This window comes from Puma concolor, chromosome D1, assembly GCF_028749965.1.
Source record: "Puma concolor isolate L17-30 chromosome D1, mPumCon1.1.hap2, whole genome shotgun sequence".
In the NCBI taxonomy this organism is placed as follows: Eukaryota; Metazoa; Chordata; class Mammalia; order Carnivora; family Felidae; genus Puma; species Puma concolor.
In genome coordinates this window covers 28,140,656-28,168,499 of record NC_141676.1, presented here as the reverse complement: position 1 = coordinate 28,168,499, position 27,844 = coordinate 28,140,656, and the positions used below count along the sequence as shown (strand labels likewise).

The 27,844-nt window shown below is 42.3% G+C and overlaps 1 protein-coding gene across 3 annotated transcripts in view; it reads left to right on the top strand.

Annotated features, from left to right (window-relative positions):
- KIAA1549L (KIAA1549 like) overlaps nucleotides 1-27,844 on the top strand; it is a 268,897-nt gene that overhangs the window by 128,900 nt on the left and 112,153 nt on the right. The window contains exons 2-4 of one of the 3 annotated variants that reach the window (XM_086677714.1): nucleotides 20,627-20,971; nucleotides 24,077-24,676; nucleotides 26,706-26,821. In XM_086677714.1, the coding sequence (XP_086533840.1) occupies nucleotides 20,627-20,971; nucleotides 24,077-24,676; nucleotides 26,706-26,821 (1,061 nt within the window). Of the gene's footprint in view, nucleotides 1-20,626; nucleotides 20,972-21,787; nucleotides 23,150-24,073; nucleotides 24,677-26,705; nucleotides 26,822-27,844 lie in introns of those variants that run through there. The other 2 variants (XM_086677713.1, XM_086677712.1) reach the window with 2 other exon arrangements.

The following is a 27,844-nucleotide window of genomic DNA, read 5'->3' as shown; positions in this document are numbered from 1 at the left end:
TCCAGATATGAATTAAGGCCAGCCAATCAGAGGTCTCCACCAGCATCAGAGGCCACACCTGTGCTACTGCTCTTTCTCCATGAGAGCGAAGGCATTGCTCTGTTGGCTTCTTTTCTGTGGTATCCTGATTCTTTGGACATGTTCCTGGGAGCATAAGCCATTCCTTAAGCCATTTGTTATCCTTGGTAAACCCCTTCCTGCTTATATTGTTTCCTCTGCAATGGAAGTCTAACTGATACATGAGGATGATGACATCTTAGTCAAAGTGTTGTTGGGAGAAGTAATGAGATAACATATGTCAAATATCTGTAAGTAGCTGGCCCTCAGTAAAATTAAATTCTCTTCAGGAGGGAACAAATCTCCCGACTTAAAGACATTTTAGGAGACTTTTGGAGGATTCGATCCTAATCAGGGGATCAGTCACGCAGTATTACTGAGCATCTGTATACGCTTCTATCTCAACATTGAAATTCATGGTGAATCCACGCTATAGGGTCATTCGTGTCACAGAACCCAAAGCCTTGGCACCCAAGATGGATGACTGTAAAATCTAAGTCCCAAATATACACTGGTGTTGGGGTGTTCTGTAGAGACTGTAGGTGGAATCTCCTTGCACAGATAGCACATGTCAAGGACACAGGCTCTGGAGTCAACTGAACAAGTTCAAATGTCTTTCCCCCCTCTAGCTTAGATTAGTAACTCTTAGCTGCTCTGCTTTCGGCTCTCTGAACTCAGATTTCCCACCTGTAAGATGGGGGTTTTAAGAGTATCTGCCTTAGTATCTTACCTGTGAGGATTGAGTGAATTAATGCATCTGAAAGACTTAGCCTAGGTAGGCACGGTGCCAGTATGTATATAATAAATGTTAGCTATTAGTAGGTTGAGAATGATCATTTATCTAGAGAGCTTCTTCTGAGTATGAAATTTGCCTCAGGTCTTTTTCGCAAGGTAGTTAGCCATTTCTCCTGGATAATCTTGATAATTTACTGCTGTAGGTATAGGCCTATCTCAGAATATTCTGATTTTAACGCTGTAAATGATTAGGTAAAATTCAAGTGGCTAGATTGTTTAGTTGATTATATTATTGTGAGAAATCTTTATTAAAAGATGATCAGATTTAGGTTTAAAAATAGACAAGAAGTGTAGATATCATGGCATTTTTATCAGAGTGATTGAATGTTTAACAATTTAATGGAGCGGGATAATAATCATGCTATAGTGGAATCATTTTTTTTAATAAATGCAATTAGACACTTGAATTTGGCCAGCATTTTTTAAAAATATTTACCTTGCCATGCTGCAGTGGTAGTAATGATTAATAAATATTATAGCCATTTTTTTCAGACAATCTAGTTTATTTCTGTCTCATAACTATTCCAAAGAAAGGAGGTGCAAGGTGAGGAGGTGGTTTTGCTTTATGAAGCCACCCAGAGACCCAGGTTCTTTTCTCTCGCTGTTTAGCAATTTCCTAAGATGTGTTCCTTGTTTATAGAGTAGAAACTTGCTTACCAGTTACATATCTTATGTTCCAACCCAGAGGAGGGGTATGCAAGAGTACAGGGACAGCATTTTCTTTGTAGGGAAAGAGCATGACTTTTGTTCACATTCCATTGGTGAGAACTTAGTCACATGGTCACACCTATCTGCAAAATATAGCTAATCTTTTAAAAAATGTATTTATTCCAGTAAAATTAATATACAGTGTTATATTAGTTTCAGGTGTTCAATATAGTGATTCATCGATTCTATACATTACTCCATGCTCATCATGGTGAATGCACTCTTAATCCCCTTCACCCTTTTCACCCATTCCCCCACCATCTCCCCTCTGGTAGCCACCAGCTTGTTCTCTATATTTAAGAGTCTGGTTTTTTTGTTTGTGTCTTTTTTCCTTTGTTTTTTTTGCTTTGTTTCTTAAATTCCACATATGAATAAAATCATATGGCATTTGTCTTTCTCTGACTAACTTATTTCACTTAGCATCATATCCTCTAGATCCATCCATGCTGTTGCAAATGGCAAGATTTCATTCTTTTTTATGGCTGAGTAATATTCCAGTGTGTGTGTGTGTGTGTGTGTGTGTATCTATCTCATATCTTCTTTATCTACTCTGTAATAGGCTCTATTCTAAACCCTTTTAATGCCTTGTCTCCTTACATCAACTATGCAAGGAAGGTAGTTCATAGGTAAGAAAACTGAGGCACAGAGAGAGGTAAAGTGACTTGCCCAAGGTCACACAGCAAGTAAGTGTAGAACTGGGGTTTTCATCTGGGTCTGTCAGATTCCGGGGCTCATGTTCATACCCACTGAGACTGAAGACAGAAAGGAAAGCTAAAAGAACATTGCACAGAGTAGAGACACCTGAGCATGTGTCCTTGGTCTGTGTCACACATTGGCTCTGGCCCCCTTCCTGCAGTGTTCCATTGATGATGTGGTGCAGTTGACCTCAGGACATGAGGGACAGAGGACATCAGCAGTGCCTTCTCCCAGGCACTCCCCACGCAGTGGTCAGAATTGTCAGCCAAGAAGCTTTCCTTTTAGTTTCTAGATTTATAATAAAATCTTATCAAGCATCTTCAAGAAAAAGTGAGTTTCAGGTGTTATGAGGTATTTGGGACTATACTGAACTGTTCACAAATAGGCTACAAAAATGAGTAAAAAGCAAATAAATCAAGTATCTTCCAACTCAATAGAAGATCCTTTGGTGGAGAAGTGGAATCTTATACTGTTTTTCCTCACAGAGGTGGGGATGGGGGTGGTGTGCAATTGTGTATAAAGTTTGGATGGATGGTCAAGTCTCTGGTTGCTAGATACAGGCTGAATCAGAGATGGGAATTTTATTGAAAGTTACGTTTTATTTGCAGAGGGCACATCCCAGAAGAGAGAGTACAGCTGGGCTTGATAAAACAGGAATCATCAGATCAAGGGCTGCCCAATTTCCTAATCTGTCTCTGCCCTTCTGTCCCCCTTTCTTTGCCCCACACATTCTCTCATTTATGCTTCTTTCTGTCCTCTCCTTTATGTTTCTCTGGGTTCCTGGTATTTGCTCTGGTACAAATAGCCAACTTGAAAGGGAAGCATGGAGCCCAGTGTCCCCCACACAACTAACTGAAATCTTCTGTGGTCCAGAGACAGCTGACCGCAGTGAGGCCAGAAGTGATTGACTTTCCCCGGGGCAGGTGTTCATGCTTGGGCCAGTTGGCAATAGGGGATGGTAGTGAACCAACTTAATGTTTTCAGGAGTGGGTATTTTGTAGAGAAGGGACTGTGTGCTGGATAGATGTTCTAACGGTGTCTTCCACCGCTGCACAAAATGGCCATTTGTTGGTCATTTACCTTGTACAAGACCCTCTACTGTCTGAAAATGGAAATAAAGACTGTCCCAACTATTCCATTTTATTTATTCATATCCTAGTCTGAGACATCTGGACAGACAGGTGTCCAAGGAGGTAAATAACAAAGGAAGCTACAGCTCTCTTTGCGCCAGTGACAAGGGCATCTTTCTTAGATAGTGGAGTTGTGTTGCAGTGTGAGCTACCCAACTGTTCCTCACTATTCCAGATATCTCTTTCGAGGCATCTGGTTTACTGGAAGGTTGACAACCTGGAAAATACCAGAGGTTTATCTCCATAGAGGTTAAACATTAAACATGGTTTTGGAGGAAGCTGGAGAAAGAACAAACTCAGCAAAACTAGAGTGATATTTTATGCGAAATCACTGAAAAAAATCTGAAACTATGAAAAATTGAGTCTGGAGAATTCGTTTCCCAGAATGTGTGGTGGAAGCCACTGATGATCACCCTTTGCAAACCATGTTATTTTTACAGGTCACCCTTGACAATGCTGGCCTTGGTGACATCTCCAGAGGGTTTTCCCTCAGTGTTCTCATTTTCTGTGCCAACTATGGAGGACTTCACCGAAAACCCAATCCCTACAAAAGTGAGCTGTCTTCTAGGGAAATTGATTTCTCTTGATTTCCTATCAGTTTGCTTCGATACAAGGAGCCTATGGAGTAATCTTTCAATAAGCTTTGCCTGAGCACTTGCTGGTGCTTTATTTAATCACAGTTTTATGAACTCTTTGTACACCACCAGCCAATTTTACAGTCCCAGAATCTTGCTCAGGAGACAGACACTGATTTTGCCTGCAGTTGATTTTAAAGGCTTTACCATCTGGGATTTTTAGTAACATGTGAATAGCAAATGGATGCCGTGTTTTCAGGATTTTGTAGCCCAAACTCTAGGGTGGTCGTGCAGGAAATGCCTAGTAATAAATAAATAACATAAATTTGTTTCACATTTGTTTATGGAGCTAATGATCAACATAGATTTTAATAGCTGATACCTTGTTTAATTTGATTTGTTGCCTGAATGCCTAAGTTAGTAGATAGGAGGCAGTATGTTATTGCAAAGGTTAGTGTATTAATTTGGATTTCCTGAGAACATTTGACCCCTAATAAGAAACGCTTTCTTATCTTTCCCTCTCCCACAGCAGTGTTACTATGTTCAGAAAATGGAAACCAAACAAGGTTTAATTGACTTAATCAGGGGTTATGTTTGCTTGCAAGGAGCAGAATGCACCTGAACCAGCTGAAGCCAAAAAGTCTTATATTTTGAAAAGCATGTAAGGGTATCTTATGGAACCCAGTGGTTTGGAGTATATGGCTGAGTTCGCCTAAAATGTGGAACTGGGGGTGCATGGGTGGCTCGGTCGGTTGAGCATCGACTCTTGATTTCGGCTCAGGTCATGATCTCATGGTTTGTGAGATCAAGCCCTGCATTGGGCTCTGCACTAGCAGCACAGAGCCTGCTTGGGATTCTCTCTCTCCCTCTCTCTCTGTCACAAAATAAATAAACATTTAATAAATAAATAAAATGTGGAACTGGAGCAACTAATCTAACTTCTCTTTTTAAGGTCACACTTTCAGGTCATTGCATTTTTCCATTCTTCTCTCTTTCCAAATCAGCATTCTTTGTTTTGGCATATATGTGCACCAAACATGGCTTCCTGTTTTCTATCACTTCCCTAGTCAAAGGCCCAATATGGAGTGACACGGTCTCCAGGTCCCAATTTTATTTATTTATTTTTTTCAACGTTTATTTATTTTTGGGACAGAGAGAGACAGAGCATGAATGGGGGAGGGGCAGAGAGAGAGGGAGACACAGAATCAGAAACAGGCTCCAGGCTCTGAGCCATCAGCCCAGAGCCCGACGCGGGGCTCGAACTCGCGGACCGCGAGATCGTGACCTGGCTGAAGTCGGACGCTTAACCGACTGCGCCACCCAGGCGCCCCTCCAGGTCCCAATTTTAAATTCTTGGGAAAAAGTTCAAGGAGAACAGCTCAGACCAGTTATCCATTCCTGTCAAGCATCTGTGGCCAGGAAACCATGGTCATGTGATTACCAGTCTGCTCAGCTGGGGCTATGAGAGCTGATGCTCAGGGATAGAGGGGAGTAGATGATACAAAATGGGACTGTCAGGTGGGTGGTAAGGAGAAAATCATCAGTATCTTTGATTTGCCAGGTGTGAAAACAGCTTATTTGCATACCACTTGCAGCCTGGAGATGACATCTGTTTCCTGGCCCATCTCTATTAATCCTGCTGACTTTTTTTTCTGTTTTTCACTTTGTCTCTGAATCATTCTTTCACCTCCTCCCTTTCCTTTCCTCATTTCATTTTCTCTCCTCTCTCAGCTGATGCTTTAAAAAGTAACATGATACATCTGATGGTGGAAGAAGCACTGTCGGAATCCAAGACCAGTCTGTCATTCAGACTTGCCCAGTGCTAGACCTTGGGCAAGTCACTTAGTCGCCTTTGGCCCTGGTTTCATTTTCTGAAAATGAGTGGAGCTAGGCTAGATGCTGAGAGAAACCTTAGGGATCACCTTTTCCTGGATGCTAAAGATCTTTCTACTCCTAATGTCGTTCCACAAGCATGGCACCCATGGCAGACATTATTAATTGATTGTACCATGCTTCCTTGCTGATCCAGGACTGTGTTTAGAATCCTCCACAACAGTCCAGGCAGCCACTGCAATCACTTGGAGGCAACCCACCTGTGAGATGTAACTAATTAGCCATCTCTAAGCAAGAACTGGAGGCCAGATAGCTACCGTCTTTTCTTCCTCTAACTTTCCTTAGAGAGATGGGATATACGAAGCCATTGTTCCTGATTCCCTGGAATTTTGAAGGGAAAAATAAATAAATGCCCTCTTCTGCCCTTTTCTTCCCAATTATTCATTCTTTTACAAAAACGGTTTGCTTTCTAACCTCTATCCAATCCAGCCTTTAATTTCTCCTGTGGCTGAAGAATCGACAGTTCTTTCAGCAAAGATGAATCAGCCATGTTTGTCTGGGAGCCTCAGAATTAGATGGCTCACTTTGCAACTGTGTGGTGGCAGGCAACAGTGAGAGTTATTTTACTTTTTGAAAATATGTTTTCTGCAGTTATATTTGGACTGGAAAAAAGATCCTTGCAGTCTCAGCTCAAATGATATTCAATGTTCCTAATTGCTATTACCCTCAAATATGATAGTGAGTGAGGTCACATCTTCAGTTTACATTTCTCATCTATATTTACAAATGACACAGCTTTGGAACATCTGCTCTGCCTACAGAGCACTCATTTTTGCAGATGATGCAGCTGTAATGGCTGGTGGCACAATTGTTTCCTCGACGACAATGCTAGGAAACATGTCTTCCTTTCTGCCTTTCCTGCTGGATGCTGTTTTTTAAGTTGCCTTCTGGAGTTCATTTCTCCAGGAGACATGGGCCTAAACTTCTAATGCAGAATTTTTTTTTTTTTTTTTTCTGCCGAAAGGCTTCTTCCTGATAGTTACTGAAGGCAGTCTCCCTGTGGCAGGGCCACCTTATGTAACAGCTCTGTAGGTAGAAAAGCTACAGGTCTAGAACTAAAGGAGACAAATGTAAAACCTTTGCAAAGATCACACCTGGGATAAAATCTGTATCTCTAATGCATAGGCACCCAGTGCTGGCTTTCTAGTCAAAATAATCCTTGGTGTTGGTAGAGAACATGGCCATCCCATTTTATTCCTCCTTGGAAAAGGATAGTGCTCTAGATGAATGAGGAAGAGTGGGGGTGTGGTTCATACAGACTGCATTTAAATGCTTTCCTCCTGTTGTTATTTATTTCCATATCAAAATATGATAATAAAGGGACACCTCGGTGACTCAGTCGGTTAAACATTTGACTTTTGGTTTCAGCTCAGGTCATGATCTCATGGTTCATGAGTTCGAGCCCTGCATTGGGCTCTGTACTGACAGTGTGGAGCCTGCTTGGCATTCTGTCTCTCCCTCTCTCTCTCTGCCCCTCCCCCATTTGCACTGTCTCTCTCTAAATAAATAAATAAACTTTAAAAATTAAAAAAAATACAATATAATAAAAGTGAGGACTTTTATACTTTCATTTCTGGAGCTAACTGTCCATTTGCAGGAAATGTAGAGGACAGAGGAACATGTTGAATTGCATCATGAGCGTGCATTGGCCCAGTCCAGACTATGGAAACTCCATAGCTTATTCATCAGATATGTTTTAAGGAAACAAAAGGAATGGAGGGGACAATTTGGAGATTAAAAGACACTTAAAAGACATGGTGACTAAAGGATTAATCTATGACAAGGGGGATAAAACTATTTAAAAATGATTTCTTGGCTTAAGCCAAACCATAATTAATGGGATCTTATAGATGACTTGATTTTGCCCTCATGTGTTACAGAGAAGGAAGATGGAGCCCATGCAGGCAAAGCGATTTATTTCATGTCTAAAAGGGAGCAGGTGAGAGAACCGTGGTCAGAATCCAGATCTCCTGGCTCATGTGTGAGGCTTCAACTACCTCCCCTGAGTATGATCTTTATCATACATTAATTTTATCTTGAGTTCACTGACATAGATAAAATCACAGTAGAGTTGACTACATATTGGAGATTCTTTGTGTTAATCTGCTCTGTTAATTGCTTTTCAAGCAGATTGGCTCTGGCTTTGTCCTGTGTATAATGGCTGTAAGCCCAGGAGCTGTTACATTCTCTGACTTATGGATTCACAGAATAAAGTTAGTCTTTTGCTTTTTACTTGCTTTGACATTATGAAGTTAGTTTTATTGTTCAGCACTATTAAAATGCTCTAGAGTTGCAATTAAAGCTATAAAATAATCTTTACCTTTGTTATTAAATTTCATTTTTCCCCAATAGTTCTGGCACTGATTTAAGTTACTTATTTTCACATGTGTAGCACTTTTTCTTGGAGAATTCATTCTTAAATAGACTAGATGTTTTGAAAAGGGGAACTGTTTGGTGTAGGTTGGCATGAAAAATAACCAGTTAAATTCTCAAATTTCTGAATAAAGACATGTATATCACTACCATACAAGCAATTTGGCCAACAAATTCACTTTACTAAAATACATTTTGTGTTAAATTATTCAATATTTCAATCCAGTTTGAGAGAAAATAGATTTTAACGAAGGCTATATAATATGCTATATTTTACAGTGACATGTTTGTCATAGATTATTTGTACTTTTGAAAAGAACCAGGATTTAAGGCTCAATTACAAGTAATTAACAATCCAACCAATGTGCCACAAGAAACACTTAATTTCTCTTGATATTTGTTAAGAAGTTAACAATACATGCCACTAGTTCACTGGTAATGGTTCTAACAATTATTTACTGTGAAAATAATAGCATTAACAATTCAGGGTGGAAGACAGAATTGAATGTTATTTATCTTGAGGGTAATAATGCATGTTTTTAACTTCAAGAAGCTGTGCATTTATAATTATACTGGAGCAAGAGGTGTGGAAAATTACAAGCTAGATAAACTCGACTTCAAGAAAGCTGTTCTTTCTTCAGGGACCATCAGAGAAGGAGAGAGGTTCCCATTGCTTAAAATATCATTACATTCTCAGTTTTCCCTTGGTCATCCAGATGAGCCCCTCCCAACTCTTAGTGTCACAGTGTTTTGTGGAGACTGCTGCTCCAAGTCAGGCCCTCCTCTCACTTCCTTCCTCCCTCCCCAACTCCATCAGTGATGAGTGGAAAATGCCTTCCTTGTACTCACCTGTGAAAGGAAACTTCGGGTCTCCTTCAAAAAAGGTTGATCATTGATATTCAGATTTGGAGAGCTCATGGACTAGTAAAATGAAGAATTTTGGAAGCCCAGTTTAGATTCGCAAACTTTTAATCTTGTCAACTGAGGGCATCGCTACACCATGCTGCCATTAGCATTTAGAAAAGCAAGGAAATGTTGACACCAAAAATGGAGGATTGTCCATTAGACCCAGAAAAGCAATTGATGAAAATACACATACATGCACACAATTATAGTTATATTTCTTGCTTTGTCTTGGTTAGGTGAAAACTGCATTAGATTGGAGTGTGGACGAGCGTTGGAAACCTTGTGTTGAGTGATTTAAAAAAGCGTGACATCTTTAAAAGGTGGACCTTTTCAAGTTTGTTAAACAATGTTAAACATCTTGGGTAGGGGCCTCACCTTATGTCCTCCCCTATGTTGAGGCAGGATACATTTGTGATTAAGGACATCAACCCTGAATCCAGAATGCCTAAATGTGTATGATATTATATATCGTGTAAGAGATTTATTATGAGGATTTGGCTCATGTGATTATGGGGGCTGAGAAGTTCCACCATCTGCAGGGGCCAAGCTAGAGACCCAGCAAAGCCCATGCTGTAATTCCAGCCAAAACTGAAGATTTAAGAACCAGGGATATCGGTGGAGTAAATCCCAGTCCAAGGGCAGAAAAATTATCCTTACACAAATTAGCAGGAGGGGAGCAAATCCTCCCTTAAAACAGAACTCTGATTTTTGTTCTGTTCGGGCCCACCCACACTGGGAAGGGCCACTGACTTTACTGAGTGCATCAGTGCAAATGCCAATTTCATCTAGAAACAGCCTCACAGACCACACAGAAATGATGTTTAATCTGGCTACCCCATGGCCCAACAAATTGGCACATACAATTAACTATCACCTGTATCTTCCTGATAGTAGCGTTGTGAGGATGAAATGGGTTTATATTTGTAAGCAGATAGGAAAGTAGTGGACTACGGGGAACATTCAGTAAGCGTTAGTGTCTGGCACACGGTAGGTACTCAAATTAATTGAATGAGTGTAGGAAGGATAAGTTTCATGTCTATGGTAGGATGCTTTTACTGTGGTCTCTTGTCTTTCAAGTACAGGCAGTTAGGCAGACACACATGGCATCTCCCTCTGACTCCCACCAAATGGTGTACAGTCTGTCCTAGGCTCCTCTATCCAGATTCCTGTGGAGACTGTGCTGAGTAGGCTCTCCCAGGTGGGGAGAGCACCAGCATTCTGGGCCCCTCTTTTGGGCACTCCTACTTCTGGCCAGACATCTCAAGACTCTGTTGCTAGTTACAGATTGTCCTCGTGACTAGAAGGATAAAGGAAAATCCATTGCCAGTGCTGAAAATTATGTCTAATGATTTTTATTATTATTAGATAAACCAAGGCATTGGGAGATAGAAATGGAAATTTTGTCAATGGAATAGATTTAAGCTTAACATAAATAGATCTTACTACTTTATACCAAATGAGAGAAAACGTGGTCTTATCTAAATTGTAGAATTTTTAAAAATAAATGCTATCTTGATATGAGCATCTATGTAAACACTAAAGCAAATAAACTGCTAATGAAAATTATTTGCTATGAACATACTGGCTATCTTTTTGAGTTTTGGTGCTTCTAAAAAGTTTGCAAATCATTTACTCAGAATAAGTATTTCTCTTTCTTTCCTTCTTTCTTCCTTCCTTCCTTCCTTCCTTCCTTTTTCTTTCTTTCTTCCTCTTTCTTTCTTTCTTTCTTTCTTTCTTTCTTTCTTTCTTTCTTTCTTTCTTTCTTTCTTTCTTTCTTTCTCTTTCTTTCACCTTAAAGGCAATTAGTTTTTTATTCAGTCCTAAAAGAGTTGGCTGATAATTTCTTTTTCTAAGCATCTGAATTAACAAATCCTGAAGTAGTGATATTCATTATTAATGAGGTTAGACTTCTATAGTAAAACTAATGCCTGACCCAGGCATCAATGAACATGAATTAAGGATTAGTAATAATATTTTTTATTAATATGGGGAGCATATTCTGCTTCTTGTCCCCCACACAGATTTTGCAGATTTTTGGTGTTTAGTTGTAAGAAGGACATCAGTATCCATGAAGCATCACACAGCCTTCCCATTTTTCTTATGTCTCCATTTAGTGGGGGAAACAACCAAGTTATTGATATTATCATTTTACCTAAATTAACTTAATGCCCCAAGAAGGCACTAGAGCCAGTCAGTATAATGATGGTCCTTTCCATTTGTTATACAGAACTTTACAGATTTCCTAGCGCTCACCCTTATGCTATCCCAAGCGATGAATGTCAGTCAGTAGAGGAGGTCATGAAAAAGTCTGCTAAAATACACCGTGAAAGGAGCCTACCAGAGCAGAATCTGCCAGCTATTTAATTTCAAAGAACATGTTTTCAGATTCCATGATGGATTTAGTCCACTTACCAGTTCTTTGGTTTTTCTGTATCTGAAATTGCTCAAGGGCAATGACTTTAAACTCTGAAATGATCTTCCGTTAAAATCCCCTCAAGGTGTTCAGAGCAATGGCTCCTTGGGATATTAGCTAGTATCATGCAAAAAAGAAACAGAACAAAGTGTTCCACAGTCAATTAGTTTGGGGATTTTCTAGATTAAACATAACTTTTGTTTACCCTAAGACTTTTGGAGACTTTATGTACTTGTTTGCATGGTGACTCCCTGGTAAGAGGTTTCCTAAGCTATTTTGAATATAAAACCATTTTCCCCCCAGATTGTCTCATGGAACCAATATTGATGGGAACAGTTGTTGGGACATGGTGCCTTTGCTTATTCTTGGTTTTAGAGACTGTCAGGTTGTGTGGATGTCTCTAATACAGGATTATTTTCTTTTCAATCTAACAAAATACTCTGTGAGATGCAAAATGAATGGGAAGGTCTCTGCCTGTCATGAACAACATTGTAGATGATACAAGAATGGGACTACAATTTAAAAACATTTAAGAGGGGGCGCCTGGGTGGCGCAGTCGGTTAAGCGTCCGACTTCAGCCAGGTCACGATCTCGCGGTCCGTGAGTTCGAGCCCCGCGTCAGGCTCTGGGCTGATGGCTCGGAGCCTGGAGCCTGTTTCTGATTCTGTGTCTCCCTCTCTCTCTGCCCCTCCCCCGTTCATGCTCTGTCTCCGTCTGTCCCATAAATAAAAATAAAAACGTTGAAAAAAAAAATTAAAAAAAAAAAAAAAAAACATTTAAGAGTACAGAGTTTGGCCTATGACCATACCATTTGGACTTTAAATGTGATGCAAAGTCTTAACCTTCTCTTTTTGTGTCCGTGTATGTTTTGTGCAGGCACTTATGTGTTTTGTTGACTGTCACAGACTTTATAGATTTTTAATTTATTAATTGATAGTTTATGCATTAAATGATTTATTATTATATATACATGTACATAATTTTTATAGAATTGCACAAATATGATCCTGGAATATACATGGGTTTCTCCTTTTTATTGCAGCCTTTCCCTCCCCTAGCACACATTTTTAGTGTGCTGCCTGCATTCACTTACATATTTTGATGATTAGTTATTTACTTAATATATCTTTATTTGATTTTGATATTAAAAGAGTACTGGTTTCATAAAATATATTGGAAACATTTTCATATATTTAAAAGGCCCAAATTAGTTTGCTGAAGTTAGCATTGCCTTGTTTTTTTTTTTAAGTTAAGTAGAACTCAGCTGAATATATCTGGTCCTGGTGCCGTTTTCAATAGTCCTCCTTTTTCCTATGTTAACTTGTTTAGGTTTCTCATTTCTGGATTGATTTTGATTACGAAGGTTATTCATTTATGTATGTGTATTTATTATGAGAAGATATGTGTACATGAGAAGAGAAGCTCTGTCTCTGCCTTCTCTCAGCAGTTCAGCCATAGCTGTAGTTAGATTTGTGTGTCTGATTTGTAAGGAATCCTAATGGGAAAGTGTTCACTTTGCCACTATGCCAAGTAAGTCATTTCCAAAACCACATGATTGCTTGTGGAAGTAAGCAGACTTCGGGGGAGAAATCTAATGCAGAAACTCGGTAAGTCTTACGAATGCTAACAAAGCCAGGTGGATTAACCAGGTAGTGGGGAATTATAGTTGGAGACAAAGGACTCACTGTAAGAAATGTGAACTAGTACTGAGACGTTAGAATAAGTTTACCACAAATTGGGGGTATAATATACTGTTATCATAGTTTAGAAAAAAGACATGACTCTGAAATCTCTTAGTCAGATTTTGTGTTCCTTGCTGACAATCATGATAAGTAACATATATTGTACCAGGATGTGTTCCAAATATTTTCCATGGGTTAATGCCATTAGGGCTCAAGACAACCTGTGAGACAGAGATTAATACTGTCCACATTGTGAAATGCAGAAACTGGCACAGAGAGGTCTGTAACTTGCCTAAGTTAACACAGCTGGAGCAAGGCAGGGGGGCTGTGAACCCAGATCTCACAGCCTTCACTGGAACACTTGACCTCCTTCCCAGTAAGGATTACAGCTTGTTAGTCTTTATAAGGGAGTGACTATCCAAGAAAGGATTTGGAGGCATAAATGGCTAAGTGATTGAGCAAATAAGGGAGATAATTGGCTAGAATTTTAAGCAGAAAGGGAAAAGTACTCTAAAAGAGCTAAAAATGGAGAGTTGTAGGAACAATGACATCTTAACTATGGGACTGTCACTTAGAAGTGGTTTACATTTACACTTTTCAACATGGCATGAAGCCCAGTAATATGCCTTTTGCCCAAATTTCTAAGCCCCTATTACTGCTTTTCATTTAGTTCACACTTTCCTACATCTTTAGTTTTTCTTGCCTGATGGATTAAAATGGTCTCAACTCTCCTCAGGGCCGTTAGAATGAAATAGTAAAAAAATAGGAAGGTTTGGCAAAGTTGACTGATAGGATTGTCCTGTTTTGGAGGATCAGTTATTGGTGGTTAATTGCGTTTTCTATAGTTGAGCTTAGGCCGACTAGGGGGTGAGGCTTTTAAACTTATAAGTGACCCCATCAGAAGGATCGAAGGAGCAGGAGAGGAGAGACACTCCAAGTCCCATTGATTTATTTCTGATTCAGATGGTTTTAGATGTGTGTGGTGATCTTATCCATAAGAGGAGGTCATTGTGTCTTTCCCACCTGCCACACAGGGTTGGTGATGACAGAATTGGAAGGGGATGAGGCTATTATTTATAAAACTGAAAAGGTATGAATAACCTGTATCTTAATAGTTGGAGGGCAGTTAAACAAATTATAATACCATGTCTTAGTGGGAACAATTTTCAGCCTTATCCAGTATGAAAAAATGCTTTAAAACAATGTTAAAAGACCAGAGATGCAAAAAAAAAAAGTTGGATGTGAAGTACAACCACAGGTCTGAAAAGCACATAAACCAAAGCTCTTCCAAGGATGAAACCTGAAAGAACTATTCACCACAGTGTGAATTGTGGTTTCCTTGATGTGGCGGGACATGCATGGGGAGGTGGCTGAGGGACACATGGGATTCTTTCCCTTCAACTTTTCCATCTTTTCCAAATTTTCTGTACTGATTACACAAAGTGAGGTTTTAGAAAATGAAAGAGCAAAAATGTATTATGATGGGGGGAATCAGTTTTATTTTTAAATCTGTTTCACAAAAGATTCGAAAGCAATAAACTTTTTTTTTTTTTTTTAAGAAAATAGCTGTGAAACAGCTTTGAAAGTTAAAAAGCTTCTGTTGAGGCAGTAAACAGAACCTTCTATTTGCTGGCATCACTTCAAGGAGTGGCAATTTGATTCTGTTTAACTGGCATATTGAAAAAGCCCCAGGAGAAATCACATTAGGAAGAATGTCCTAAGCACCAAACTTCAGAAGTGTGGATTTGAGGTGGATGCTTCAACATGGAAATGATGCTTGGTTCATCTCTTTTGACCTTCTGGGAATCGAGGTCTCAGTGATTTAGAGCTGTGCTCAATAATGTCTGCTGAAGCAGCACCAAAGAGAGACTCATCGTCAAACTCACAGGGGCAATGACCATGTGGGCTCCTGTCTGCTGGGGTCTCTCTAGGAGGATGTAGCCCACCCTGGACCTGGAGATGGAGGAGCAGAGAGCCTTGGATCTGAAATCAGAGGAGTTGAGTCATACTCAGCCATGGGGTAACTCTCCATGTGACCTTGGCCAAGCCGGCATTTAACCTCCCTGGGCAATGGTTTGCTCACCTGTAAAATGGGGATGATGACCTTTATCCTCTACCTCACAGGTACTGTGAGGAACAAGGTGGGATGAGGGAATGAAAAGATGCTGTAAACTGTAAGGGGTTCCACAGATGTGTGGGATTGTGGCAGTATGTGATCAGCAAGACATTTCTGAGTTTTGACTAGCATTCGGGGCCTCTGAGGAAGCCTCTGAGTGCATCCATGCACCCTGGGCTGAACCAGTATTGACAATGACAGCAATACCATTAATAGTACTGTGTCCCAGGCACTGTTCTAAAGACTTCACATGTATCACCTCATTTTAACACCTAAAACAATTTCATGGTAATGTAGGTGCCTTGACATAGGTACCGTAATAGTCCCCATTTTACAAATGAGGGAGAGGCACGATAAGGTTAAGTAGCTTGTCCAGGGTCACACAGCTAGCAAATGGAGCAGTAGGATTTGAATCCAAGCCATCTGACTCTGAGGCCTAATAGAAAGCTGCAGGTATTTCTCTCTGAAATATAAAGAGGAAGGGTTTGGGATGCTTACTGATGTGTATTAGCTGGTTGTCTTAGTTTCTTCTGTTCAAGAGCTGCTGTTGATCAGGTTTGCTTTTCGTTGAGTGTTGCAGTTAAGAAAATGGGCTGGCAGGCAGTGAGCAGGACAAAGTGCATGGCTTCATGACCCTGGTTGGAAATGGGTCATGCCTATAGCTAGGCCACCTGTGGGAAGGCTTCCTTCTCAGTGTCTCCAGCAGTCAAAGGAAGGAAGCGCTGAATGGAAAAAGACTGATTATGACTGTGTTACAGGAGTAGTTTGAGGAAACTAGGAAGCGATTCAGGGCCGCATTGGGAGGCCCTTTGAATTTGACTGGAGAATATTTCTTTATATAAATATAAATATAGAGAACGTGCAGGAAGGTCAGAGAGAGGGAGAGAGAGAATCCCAAGTAGGCTCTTCATAGTCAGTGCAGAGCCTGAAGTGGGGCTTGATCCCACGAAGTGTGAGATCATGACCTGAGCCAAAACTAAGAGTCAGACGCTTAACCAGCTGAGCCACCCAGGTGCCCCTGTGCCAATTATTATTCAGTCTGATATTCTTACAGGAATGACTGTTTGCTTTCCTGAAGCTTTGAAAACCATGCTTTTATCTAAGCATGGCACAAACCAACCTAGTTTAAAATGTGTGTATCAATTGTCTATGGAATGGGGTTCATGTCTCCTTGGGAAGGGAAGAAATGACTCATTTTAACTTTTCATTATTTTGAGGGTCTTTAGCTCGCTTTCACTTATTTCCAACTTAAATCCATCTCTGTTCCCCATCTATCTTCAGCCAGAGCCTCCTTAAATCTCTTATCATTTAAGCTACTTCCCTTTAAATTTCTTTAGGTTACTAGTCCCTTGGTGGGATACACTATCCAAAGAGAAGGTAATTGTTGGCTTGTCCCTAGAACGAGTGATATTTGGGGGCACCTGGATGGCTCAGTCGGTTGAGTGTCTGACTTCGGCTCAGGTCATGATCTCACGGTTCATGGGTTCAAGCCCTATGTCGGGCTCTGTGCAGACAGCACAGAGCCTGGAGCCTGCTTTGGATTCTGTGTCTCCCTCTCTCTCTGCCCCTCCCCCACTCATGCTTTCTCTCTCTCAAAAATAAAAATAAGCATTAAAAAATGAAAAAAGAAGAATGAGTGATGCTTATGATATTCACAAAGGATAGCTGTTCGGGAGCTTGTGCAGGGAAACACCAGTATCTTTCATCTCCCTCTCTTGTATGTGGGATATATGATTGCTTTTTGTGCATTTTTTTGAAGATCATTACTGTATTTGTCAGCAAAGAATAGTTCATATCATTCTAAGTAGAAAAAGTTAACAGTTTTGGAATACAGAGAGGGGTGGATTGGAGAGTTAGTAGGATTTCATTGAGAAAAAAAAGAATTCAGTAATTTGATTGGAAGGTGCCTTCTTTTTTTTTTTTTTCCTTGAAAAATGGGATTTAAACAGAAGAGTCCAACCTGTTTCATAGCAACATTCCACTGTGTCTGCTGCTATTTGCTGGTGTGGCTTTGTTTCTACTCTTGCAAAGCCCAGTATTCTCTTCAAATAACTTCCTCTGAGTCCCAGGTACTATGTTTGAATTTTTATTTCACAGCTTCTCTGTGAAATTCCAAACAGACATACTGACTTGGGCTTCTTTTTTACTGTCTTGATGGTACCCTCTCACCATCCTTTCTGCTACTCTTTAGTCATGGTACCTCATGCTGCATCTCTTCTTATATGCCCATTCCACAGCCCCCTACTCTCTACCTCGGTTAGTTTTCTGTGTAACTGTGTAATACTACTTGGTAGTATTTCTGTGTAACAGATTACCACAAACTTCCTGGCTCAAAACAACATGAATTTGTTATTTCCCATTTCCCATGGGCACAGCTTCTTTGGATCCTCTACCCAAGGTCTTATAAGGCCTCCATTGTGGTATCAGCGGGGCTGTGTTCTCATCTGGAGGCTTGACTGCAGAACGATCTACTTCCAAGTTCACTCAGGTTGCTGGCAGAATTAATTTCCTTGTGGCTTCCATCTGGAAGGCCCTGGCTTCTTGCTGGCCATCAGTGGGAGGCCATCCTCAGCTCCAAAATGCTGCTCAGAGTTCCTGGAGACTGCCTGCAGTTCTAGAAGCTACCCACAATCCTTTGCCACATGGGTTTTCCCAGTATGACCTCTTAATTCATCAGGCCATCAAGGACAGCAAGTCTGCCAGCAAGACCGAGTCTTAGATTATATAAACACAGGTGGGTATCCCATCACCTTTGCCATATTATATTGGTTAGAAGTAACTCACAGGCTCTGCTCTGCTCATACTCAAGATGAGTTACACAAAGGCGTGACCACCAAGAGACAGGGATCATGGGAATACTGTAGAGTGTGTCCAACACACTCTTATATCTAACCTATATCAAACTTCTACTTCACTGCCTTTTTTAAAATTTGGTTTTGCCCTACTTCTCCTAATTTACTTTTCCCTTCTTAATAAATCTACCTCCATTTGCCCCTCAAAATTTTCTTTTCCCTTTCCATTCCTTCCTGATACAACATTACTTAATACAGACATATTTTATTTATTAGCATAGACATAGTTTTAAAATCTTGTGTATAAAGCAAAAGCAACTTTCATTGAAATAAAGAGTGCTTAACTGTGTTTTGGCTTCTGAATCCTTAGCTAATTAAAGCTGTAGAGATTCACTTCCCAGGAATGAGGGACACAATCCTGTATTGTTTCAGTTACTATTGCTGCACAGCAAACCACCCCTAGCTTCATGTTGTAAAATAACAACCATTTTGTAATGCTCATGGTTTCAGGAATCCAGACAGAGCAAACTGAGGATGTCTTGTCTCTGTTCATGATTCCTGGGGACTCAGCAGGGAAGACTGAAACAGGGTGACTCAAGTGTTTAGGGACTAGAATTATCTGGAGGCTTCTTCATTCACATGTCTTGTGCCTGGGCAGGGATGACTGGGAAGCTTAGCTCACCTAAGACTATTGACTGGAGTACTTACACATGGCCTTTCCATGTGGTTTTGGGCTGTTCACAGAGTGGTGACTGGTTCTAGGAGGGAGAGTGAGGGAGCATATGGAGAGCAAGCCTTCCAAGAGGCCAAGTGAAAGCTGCCTGGCCTTTTGTGATGGTAGCCTTGGAAGTCATATGGCAATGCTTCTGCCTTGGTTTAACAGTCTCAAGCCCACTCAGCTTCAGGTGGGGACATAGACCTCACCTCTCAATGGGAGGCATATAGGAGAATTTGCAGCCATTAAAAAAACACATATACAGGGGCACCTGGGTGGCTCAGTCGGTTAAGCGTCTGACTTTGGCTCAGGTCATGATCTCACAGTTCGTGGGTTCAAGCCCTGTGTTGGGGTCTGTGCTGGCAGCTCAGAACCTGGAACCTGCTTTGGTTTCTGTGTCTCCCTCCCTTTCTGCCCCTCCCCAACTTATCCTCTATCTCTCTGTCAAGAATAAATATTAAAAAATAAAAAGAGTAAATGCTTTAAAAAAACACATATGCAAACACAAACATATTTAAAGGACTACATTATCCTGACCTATGAGAATTGAAAGGGATCATAGAGGATGATCTATTTCAGTCTTCCACTATGGCTCAACTCCTTTTTACAACTGTCCAGTCACCCCATGCCTACACTACTTCGGGGAGTTTTCTTCTGGTCTCTGTTGTCATCTGTTCCCACCCCTTTCCAGTCTGTTCTATTCTTTATTCTGTAGCCAGAATGCTTGTTCTGAAACACAGATTTGCTCCTGTACATCATCCACCCTCACCTCCCCACCTCACCCCGCTCTACTACAAACCAGATTTTCTAACTTCAGCTCCCCTGGGCTCGTTTGTTTCTGTCAAATGTTCTGGCTAACGTTTTTTAGCCAATAATGGAGAAAGCTCTAGAAGTACCTGTTCTTTCTTTTTTTATTTTTAACTTAAAATATGACTTAAGGGTGCTTAGCCATTTCTGGGGTCATCAGCACCATCAGTACTGCAGAACCATGGAAAAGGGGATCAGAGCATCATCAAGCAGGATGTTGTTTCTCTTCCCTAGCATGATATTTCCAGCTTTCTGATCAGTTGTGTCCTTGCCTCCTTTCCTGTGAAGCTCACCATCTTGTGCCCTCTCTCCTTGCCTTTCTGCCTGCAGGTTCACACAGGAAATGTGGGTGCTAATAGTCTGCTTTCTCTGTAGGTGCTTGTAGTGACACTGGGTCTTGTGAGGTGTCTCTAGTTCTAGGGTGAATGTGAGTAGTTTTACTTTCAGAAAGAAAGATGCCACTGCTGCCATCCTTCCCAAACACAAGCAACCTCGTTATTCTGCTGGAGATGACTTAGGGTCCTGAACACACATTTGCATCAAGATTCACGGTCCTTTCATTTTGCCTTTTGGGTTCTCTGATGAGGTTTATTTTGGTGTCATTGGCCTTGGCAGGTAGTTACATTCATCTTTGATTTTCTGGATTGTGAGTTTCCCAGTCCAGCCCTCATTGGTGGTACAGAAAAAAAGATTTAAGATACACAGGTGTCTTTGGCATCTTTGCTTAGGTATCATTTCATCAGAGACTGTGGCTCTCAGCCCAGCCCTGTAGGTTAGCTGTAGTATTTGCATATGTGTCATTACTTAACCTTATTGTCTAAATATGTTTAATGAGTCTTCTGTGCTGGGGTGGAAGCTCTGTGAGATCCCAGTGGTGCCTGTCTTGCCCACCCCTTCTCTCCAGGACCTACCACAGCAGGTACTAGATGATCATCTGATACCTGACTGTGTGGTATTTTGTTTGACAGGAACAGACAATCTGCAGATAACAGTCAGCCCAACCTCGGAGTCATTTCCTCATGGGAAATTGTTACCGATTTCACCAACATGGCCTTTCTCAGAAGTCCCGTCTTCCTCGGCAGTGGCCAGAATCAAGAATGTGCTGGCACCCTCCCCTGACAACACTAGCGTGCTGCAGTTTGCCCGAACGCCTCTGCCCAAGACACACCGCAGAGCCAGGGCTCACGGGGACTTCTCTTCTTCCCTTTACCAAGGAAGTGGACATAGCGCCTCCCTTGAGCCTTCCAAGGATTCCACCGAGTCTCTCGTCCCACCAAGACCTCAAGGGGGAAAAGACACAGCCTCCGTGTCAGGTTTGCCTCACACCAGCATGCTCCCCTCATTGTCCACTATCCCATCTCAGCCAGTCGGGGTAGGGACTCCTTCCATTTCACCACAACATTCCCCAAGACCAGACATTCTTTCGTTTCTCCCTCCACATCCATCCTCTTCATTGGCTCCTGACTCACCTCATTCCATCATCTTTTCCAAGCCAGCCGAACGACCCACCAAAGTCCCTTTGTTTCCCCAAACAGCTCCAACTGGCTCCTTTTCAAGTGAGAGCATAGCTAATTCCCCACACCCATTTGCTGGGGAAATGAACCACACTCTGTCCAAAAATGCCCAGGATTTGATAGGCATCCCTCATCTAGGTCTTTTTGGATACTCAACAATGCGGCATCCTGAGCTGCCCCCCACAGAGGGTCCTCACACAGCAGGCTCCCCCACACCTGAGTTTTTGAGCTCTGTGGCAGAACTGTCCCATCTGTCTCCTCCACCCCTAGTGCCTGGAAGTCTTCTTCAGCTTCCAGATGGAACTCCCTCATGGTCAGTGTTGGAAATGGCTTCAAGTCGTACATCCACACAGCCGGTTGAAGCTGAGGTGGCTGAAGGAGTGCATGGTGGGGTGTCTTTGCCGATTTCTAAGAGTGTGGTGGCCGCAGCAGTGACCCAGGAGGCTGTGTCTTCACTTTTACAGACTGCAGAATCAGTGGCAGTGGAAACAACCAGCAGAAAGATAGCCCTTGCTACCGCAAATGACACCGCTAACCCACTGCATTTGTCAGGGGCTCCAGAGAATTCTGAAGGGCTCCTCCTTGTAGCAGAACACACATCGTCCTCTTTGGTGCCTTCTCCTCTGCCTCTCACCACAGCCCACAGAGGGCAAGCCATCCTTTCTGGGACATCCAACAGCACAGCAGCAGACTTTCCTTCTGCACCCACCTTTCTCCAGTTGGCACAGAACCATGCCTCTCCTTCCACCATGCCCAAAATGCCAACTCCTCAAAAAGAGGGCAGCGGTGGATCCCCTCCGACAGCGGCTACAGACTTCCCCTTCTCCAGAAAATTTCCCAATCTTCTTTCCACAACCTGGGCATTTCCCCTGCAGAAAGAAGGTAGTGTGACAGCTGTTTTAAAGAAAAACAAAAAGGCAAATTTGACAGTTGATCTCCAGATCCTTCCAAGTAAAGAGATTCCAGGTCATCACACTGTAAATGGGTTCACCTCTGATTCTAGCCTGGATCATATTTCATCTTTTTTCATCACAACTCTAAGAACAAACCTCCTTCCTTCAGAATTACCTCTACCTTCCATCCCCTCTGCACAAAGCACCCAGACTATGTCCCCATCCCCTAGCTTGTCTGACATCAAGCCAGAGACTTATGCAGCTGTGATGGACCATTCTCAGTTGCCAGTTTCAACTTCCCAACAGGTGACAGCATTTCCCTCATCCACTGAGGTCTATGATTTCTCAACAACGAGACATGTGAAAAAGCCAGCAACCACAGATGTTTTCTGGAGTTCTCTTTCAGCAGAAACTGGATCTCTCTCCACAGAGCCGATGATATCTGGCTTGCTGCAGCAAACAAATTATTATTTAAATGGGCACACAATTAACTCCACCAGTTGGGAACCTCATTCAGCTTCAGCTACTCCTCCCAGTGGTTCAACTTCAGCTGCCAGTACAATAAGATCTTCAGATTTCAGAGAAACTGCTGGGCATTTAGTGACTGCAGAAGGCTCTAACATTCAGCGTCCAGTCCTTAGTATAAGCACCAACCAACCTATTCAACAGTCAGAGGTCACCATGGTTGGAAACCATACAGACTTCTTGTCAATAACCAATAACAACTATTCCAGAGATTTTCAAACAGCTGAGATTGAAGATTACCCATCCACAAGCCAACATGCTGTGTCTCATCCCCATCTACAGCTGCCTGCGCATTCAACACATGCTCTTTCACCAGCTTCTCCAAGTCTGACTTCCACAGCTAGCTTGCAGGAAATACTTTCAGATAAAACGGATTCAGTTCTCCCAATTTCTGGTGACATCTACCCATCTCCTGTGATAAGTGTTTCCACACCATTCCAGAGTATCTTGAGATACCATTCTACTGCTGAATCTCCTCCTCTATCGACCAGGGCCCCATCCACAGTGCTGCTGGCTTCTCAGCACCCTGAGAAATGGACAGGTGCAGCCACTCATGCAGGTAGTTTGTTTCCCCGTACTCCCAAAATTGGTATGACTGTTTCTGTGGACAAGCATCTTCAAGTTCAACACAGATACCCAGTTTTGCTTAGAAAGAGCAGACACACACTATTGGGATGATGAATGAGTTAGCAGCCCCAGATAGTTGTGCCCTTGATCCTCTGCTGACTTGATTCTTTTGAAAGTACAGTCTCCAACTTACAATGGTTTGACTTACCATTTTTCAACTTTATAATGGTGCAAACGCATTCGGTAAAAATCATACTTTGAATTTTGAATTTGGATCTTTTCCCAGGCTAACAATAAGTGGTACAATCCTCTCTGGTGTTGGTGGGCAGGGCAGTGAGTCAGACCTCCCAGTGAGCCACGAGATCATGGTCAACAATGATACGATTACAACCATCCGACACCCATACAACTATTCTGTCTTTTAGCACGGTATTCAATAAATTACCCAAGTGAGTCAACACTTCATTATAAAATAGGCTTGTGTTAGATGATTTTCCCCAACTGTAGGCTAAAGTAAGTGTTGTGAGCATGGTTAAGGTGGGCTGGCTAAGCTAGGATGTTTGGGAGGTTAAGTATATTATGTGCATTTTTGATTTATGATATTTTCAACTTATGATGGGTTTATTGAGACATAATCCCATTGTAAGGTGAGGAAAATCTGTATTAAGAACTTAAATGTCCTTATTACCAACCACAAATTTCTTTCCACACCACCCTTCCCCCCACCAATCACAGGTTTCTGTCAGTGGCATTCTCATTATGGGTAATTGACTTAATGAACCTAGAGCTGTTTTGCCTAAATCCCAGAGCAGAGACTTTTCACCTCAGCAAACTCATATGTTACATCCATTCATCACCACACCAAGTGACATGTGTACTGTGGGCCAATGACAGACTTTGTTTTTTCTCTTTGCAGTAGACCCCTCGGTGTCGTCCAAGGCGGAACCAACAGCAGCATCAGCAGCTATGTTGTTACTGGGGAAATCAAGTCCACCGGCGCTGTCTGCAGCCCTGGTTGCCAAGGGCACTGGCAGCAGGGCTTCGGCCATGGCCTCGGGATTAGTCAAGAGCAGTTGGACCACTGCCCTAGCTAAAAATGTCACAAACAACGCAGCACCTGGCCCAAGGACGACACCGGGGGCAGTGCCTCCGGCCTTCTCATTCACACCAACCTACATGTTTTCAAGAACGGCACACACCGGGAGTGCTCACACAGCCATGCAAGGGACCACGGGCGCCGCCTCTGGCCTGTTGTCCACAACACACCTCCCCAGGAAACCACAAGCCATGCACACAGGTCTCCCAAACCCCACCAACCCAGACATGCCGAAGGCATCCACCACACGCCCACTGACAATCACAGCAGCCTTGACATCCGTTACTGCCCCAGTAAGGGCCACCCGGTTGCCACCTTTGCCAGCAGAAAATATAGATGCTGCGTCGACTGCCATGGTCACAACCGGCAAAATGGCATCCAACCTGGAGTGTCAAATGTCCAGTAAGCTCCTGGTGAAGACAGGTAAGAGTCCACTGTCCTGATTTTATTTGAAAGCGGCAAGCACGTGCTGGTCTCAGAGATGTAGCAGAATTCTTTGATTTCTTTGAGATCGGTGGTTCTCAACCAGGGACAGTTGGCTCCTTCTCCCCCCAGAAGACATTTGGCCATGTCTGGAGACATTTTTGGGTGTCTACAACCTGGAGGGTAGGGAGGGTGCTACAGGCATGTAATGAGGCAGAGACCAGGATGCTGCTAAAAACCCTACAGCACACTGGATGGTCCTACAGCAAAGAATAATCCAGCCTCAAATGTCACAGTGATGAGGCCGAGAACCCTGATCCTTCTCAAGTGGCAGAGGAGAGGGGGAGCTTTAGGTGATACAGATTCTAGGCCTGGGATCGGTCCTGATATCAGAGGCCCCAGGGAAACTGGTTCTGCCAGCGAGTCTGAGAAAACAAACCTGTAGCAATTTTTGCCTGTAGAGCAAATCAGTAATGTCTCACATGAATGAATGAAATGATTAGTAAAATATCAAATCTTGGAAGCACTACAGAATTCAGAGAGGCTTTTGTGATGTACTCTCTCAGTCGGCAGATAGTAAAAGTACAGCCACACGATGTGGGTGCCCAGGATTTCTTTTGATGTTGAAAAAGAGGCCTTGAAAAAGTTGGGTGGTATATGCTTTCTCTTTAGCCCCCACCGCCCAGTTGCAGCAAAGCAGGCCAGGAAGGCACAGGGTGCTTTTAATAGTGTGGTAGTGTTTGCTATAAAAAGCATTAGACACAGTATTTGAAAGAGCATGCCAGTGCTGAATGCTCGCATCCCGCCTTCCTCTTCACCCTACAAAGGATTAAATGAAATTATATCTGGAGACATACCCTATTTGAAAGTGGGAAATTGTGAAACTGGGCATAGCACAAAGTACAGTATCTCTTTCTATTTCTCCAGAAATTATACCATCTGGTTTTCCACTTCCCCTTCACTGAGAGGCAGGCAACCCCAACTACCTAGATGCAGAAGTCTGGAACGTTCTCCCCCCTCCTTCATCACCATCCCTTTCACCCCACCTGGTCAACCACTGGTGCCCTCAGTCTTACCTCCTTGAATCCCCCTTCCTCCTCCCCAACTGCCTCTTCCCTAGTTGACACTGTCGTCATCACTCAATTTCTGCAACAACAACCAAATTTATCTCTCTGCCTTAGACTATCCCCCCCTCCAATCTGTTCTTTAGTTTGCAGCCAATGGAACTTTCTAAAATATATGCCTTGGCTGAAAACCCTTCACTTCCCATCACCCTCAGGACCAAGCCTAAACAGGTATCCTGAGGCTTCACTTCTCATCCCTGTGTCTTTGCACTTGGTCTTTTCTCTGCTGGGAGTGTGTGTGTGTGTTTTGGGGGGGGGGGGGGGGGAGGGTGGTCCCTCTCCCCCGGGCCTAGCATACTTCCCTTATCCTTCAGGACTCAGTGGGAACATCAGGAAACCTTACCTGATCCCCACCGCCTTGCCCAAGTCTGAGCTGGATCCTCCTCCTGGGGCTTCCAATGGCATTGTAGGCTTCCCTTCAAATAGCACCTGTCACATTCAGTCATAGGTGCCTACCTTCCACCCCAGCTCTCCATCCCCGTCTCTGTCCCACTTATGAGGTGGGGACTGTATCTTCCTGATTCAGGGGTGTTTTAGGCCGTAGGACCCAGCTCAGGGCCTGCCCTTAAGCAGGCTATCAGGGAACACTGTTACAGGAGTTTTCTTGCATGCAGACGCATCAAGGACCAGGTACTGCTGAACCTAATTTTCAAAGTCAGAGTCAGCGTTAGTCAGACATGAAGTGCAGCCAGCCTGTTAGCTCTCCCTGCTAGGGTCAGACAAGTACTAGGTCCTTCCTTCTTTGGACTTGAATGGGACCAACACAGCTATTACCCCGGCCCACCGCTCTCATTGGTTGGACCTGTGCTCACCAGTTTTACTCAGAACTTGCAGGAGGTAGAGGGTGGAGAGGAGAGGAGGATCATTACTTACCCTGATTACTGTGCTTCTGTTTGATCCCACAGTTCTCTTTCTGACCCAGAGGAGAGTGCAGATCAGTGAAACCTTGAGGTTCAATGTAGCCAAAGGGCTCACACAGGCATTGCGGAAGGCTTTCCACCAGAATGACGTCTCAGCTCACGTAAGCCTCTTGCTTTTGTGATTAGACTAAGCCGTCCACATCTTCCTCTTGGGCCCAGAGGATGCTAGACTGTTTTCCTCCTCCCTGGGTATCGTAACCATACTTGTCAGAAGTAGAATCTTTCTTCATTTTGGCAAATAGCTAATGTGTGGTGACTAGAGAAAAAGGTCAGATTTTAAGATGGAAAATTGAGGTTAATTGCCTTATGTCTAATCTTTTTTTTTTTTTTTTCAAGCCTGGATATACTGTTTTGAATTGTCCCATTATCCAGTTGTTTAGGGAAATCTAATATTGTTAGTGTAATTTTCAAGAAACCATCCATTGCTTTTCCCTCTATCTCCCTCAGCATTGTAAATAGTTGGTGATTTATTTCTGGACATTTAAAAATTATTGTAAATTGAGTCCAACTTTGCTTAAATAGCCAGCAGCAGACAGGGAAATGAACATTTTTTTTCTCCTCCAAGAACTTTAATGCCAAGTACTATTTAACAACTGCAAGCTGATTTTGATGGTATATCCAAGTGATGGAAGCCTTGCTTTACACTCTTTTGGATTGATTCCAAGTTTTAAAGCCCTAAATGTGATTGGCAGTCGGGAGACAACCCTTTTCACCACTAAAAAATATTGCTCTGGCTTTTTCCTTTGATGTTTTGTTCTACAGCTGCATTCAGCTTCGTGGTCTCCATGACCACACCAAGGACTAGGAATGAGGTTTGGTATGTAGTTTATCGGTCATTGTCAGTCTCTTTTATATAATTCTGAGAGGAGTAAAAAAGGAAAAAGAAAGAAAGAAAGAAAGAAAGAAAGAAAGAAAGAAAGAAAGAAAGAAAGAAAGAAAGAATGCATTTCATGAGAGGCATCTGTGGTTTCTGCACCAGAAACTTTATTTGAAAGTTGAAAATGTGAGTATTTCTATTTGGTCACCTGACATGTAATTTTCACTAAACTTCAGTCATTTGTAAACTATTCACAGTTTTTTCCCTTTTCTGTATACCATCCCAGACCACTGTGACAATTAGTTAT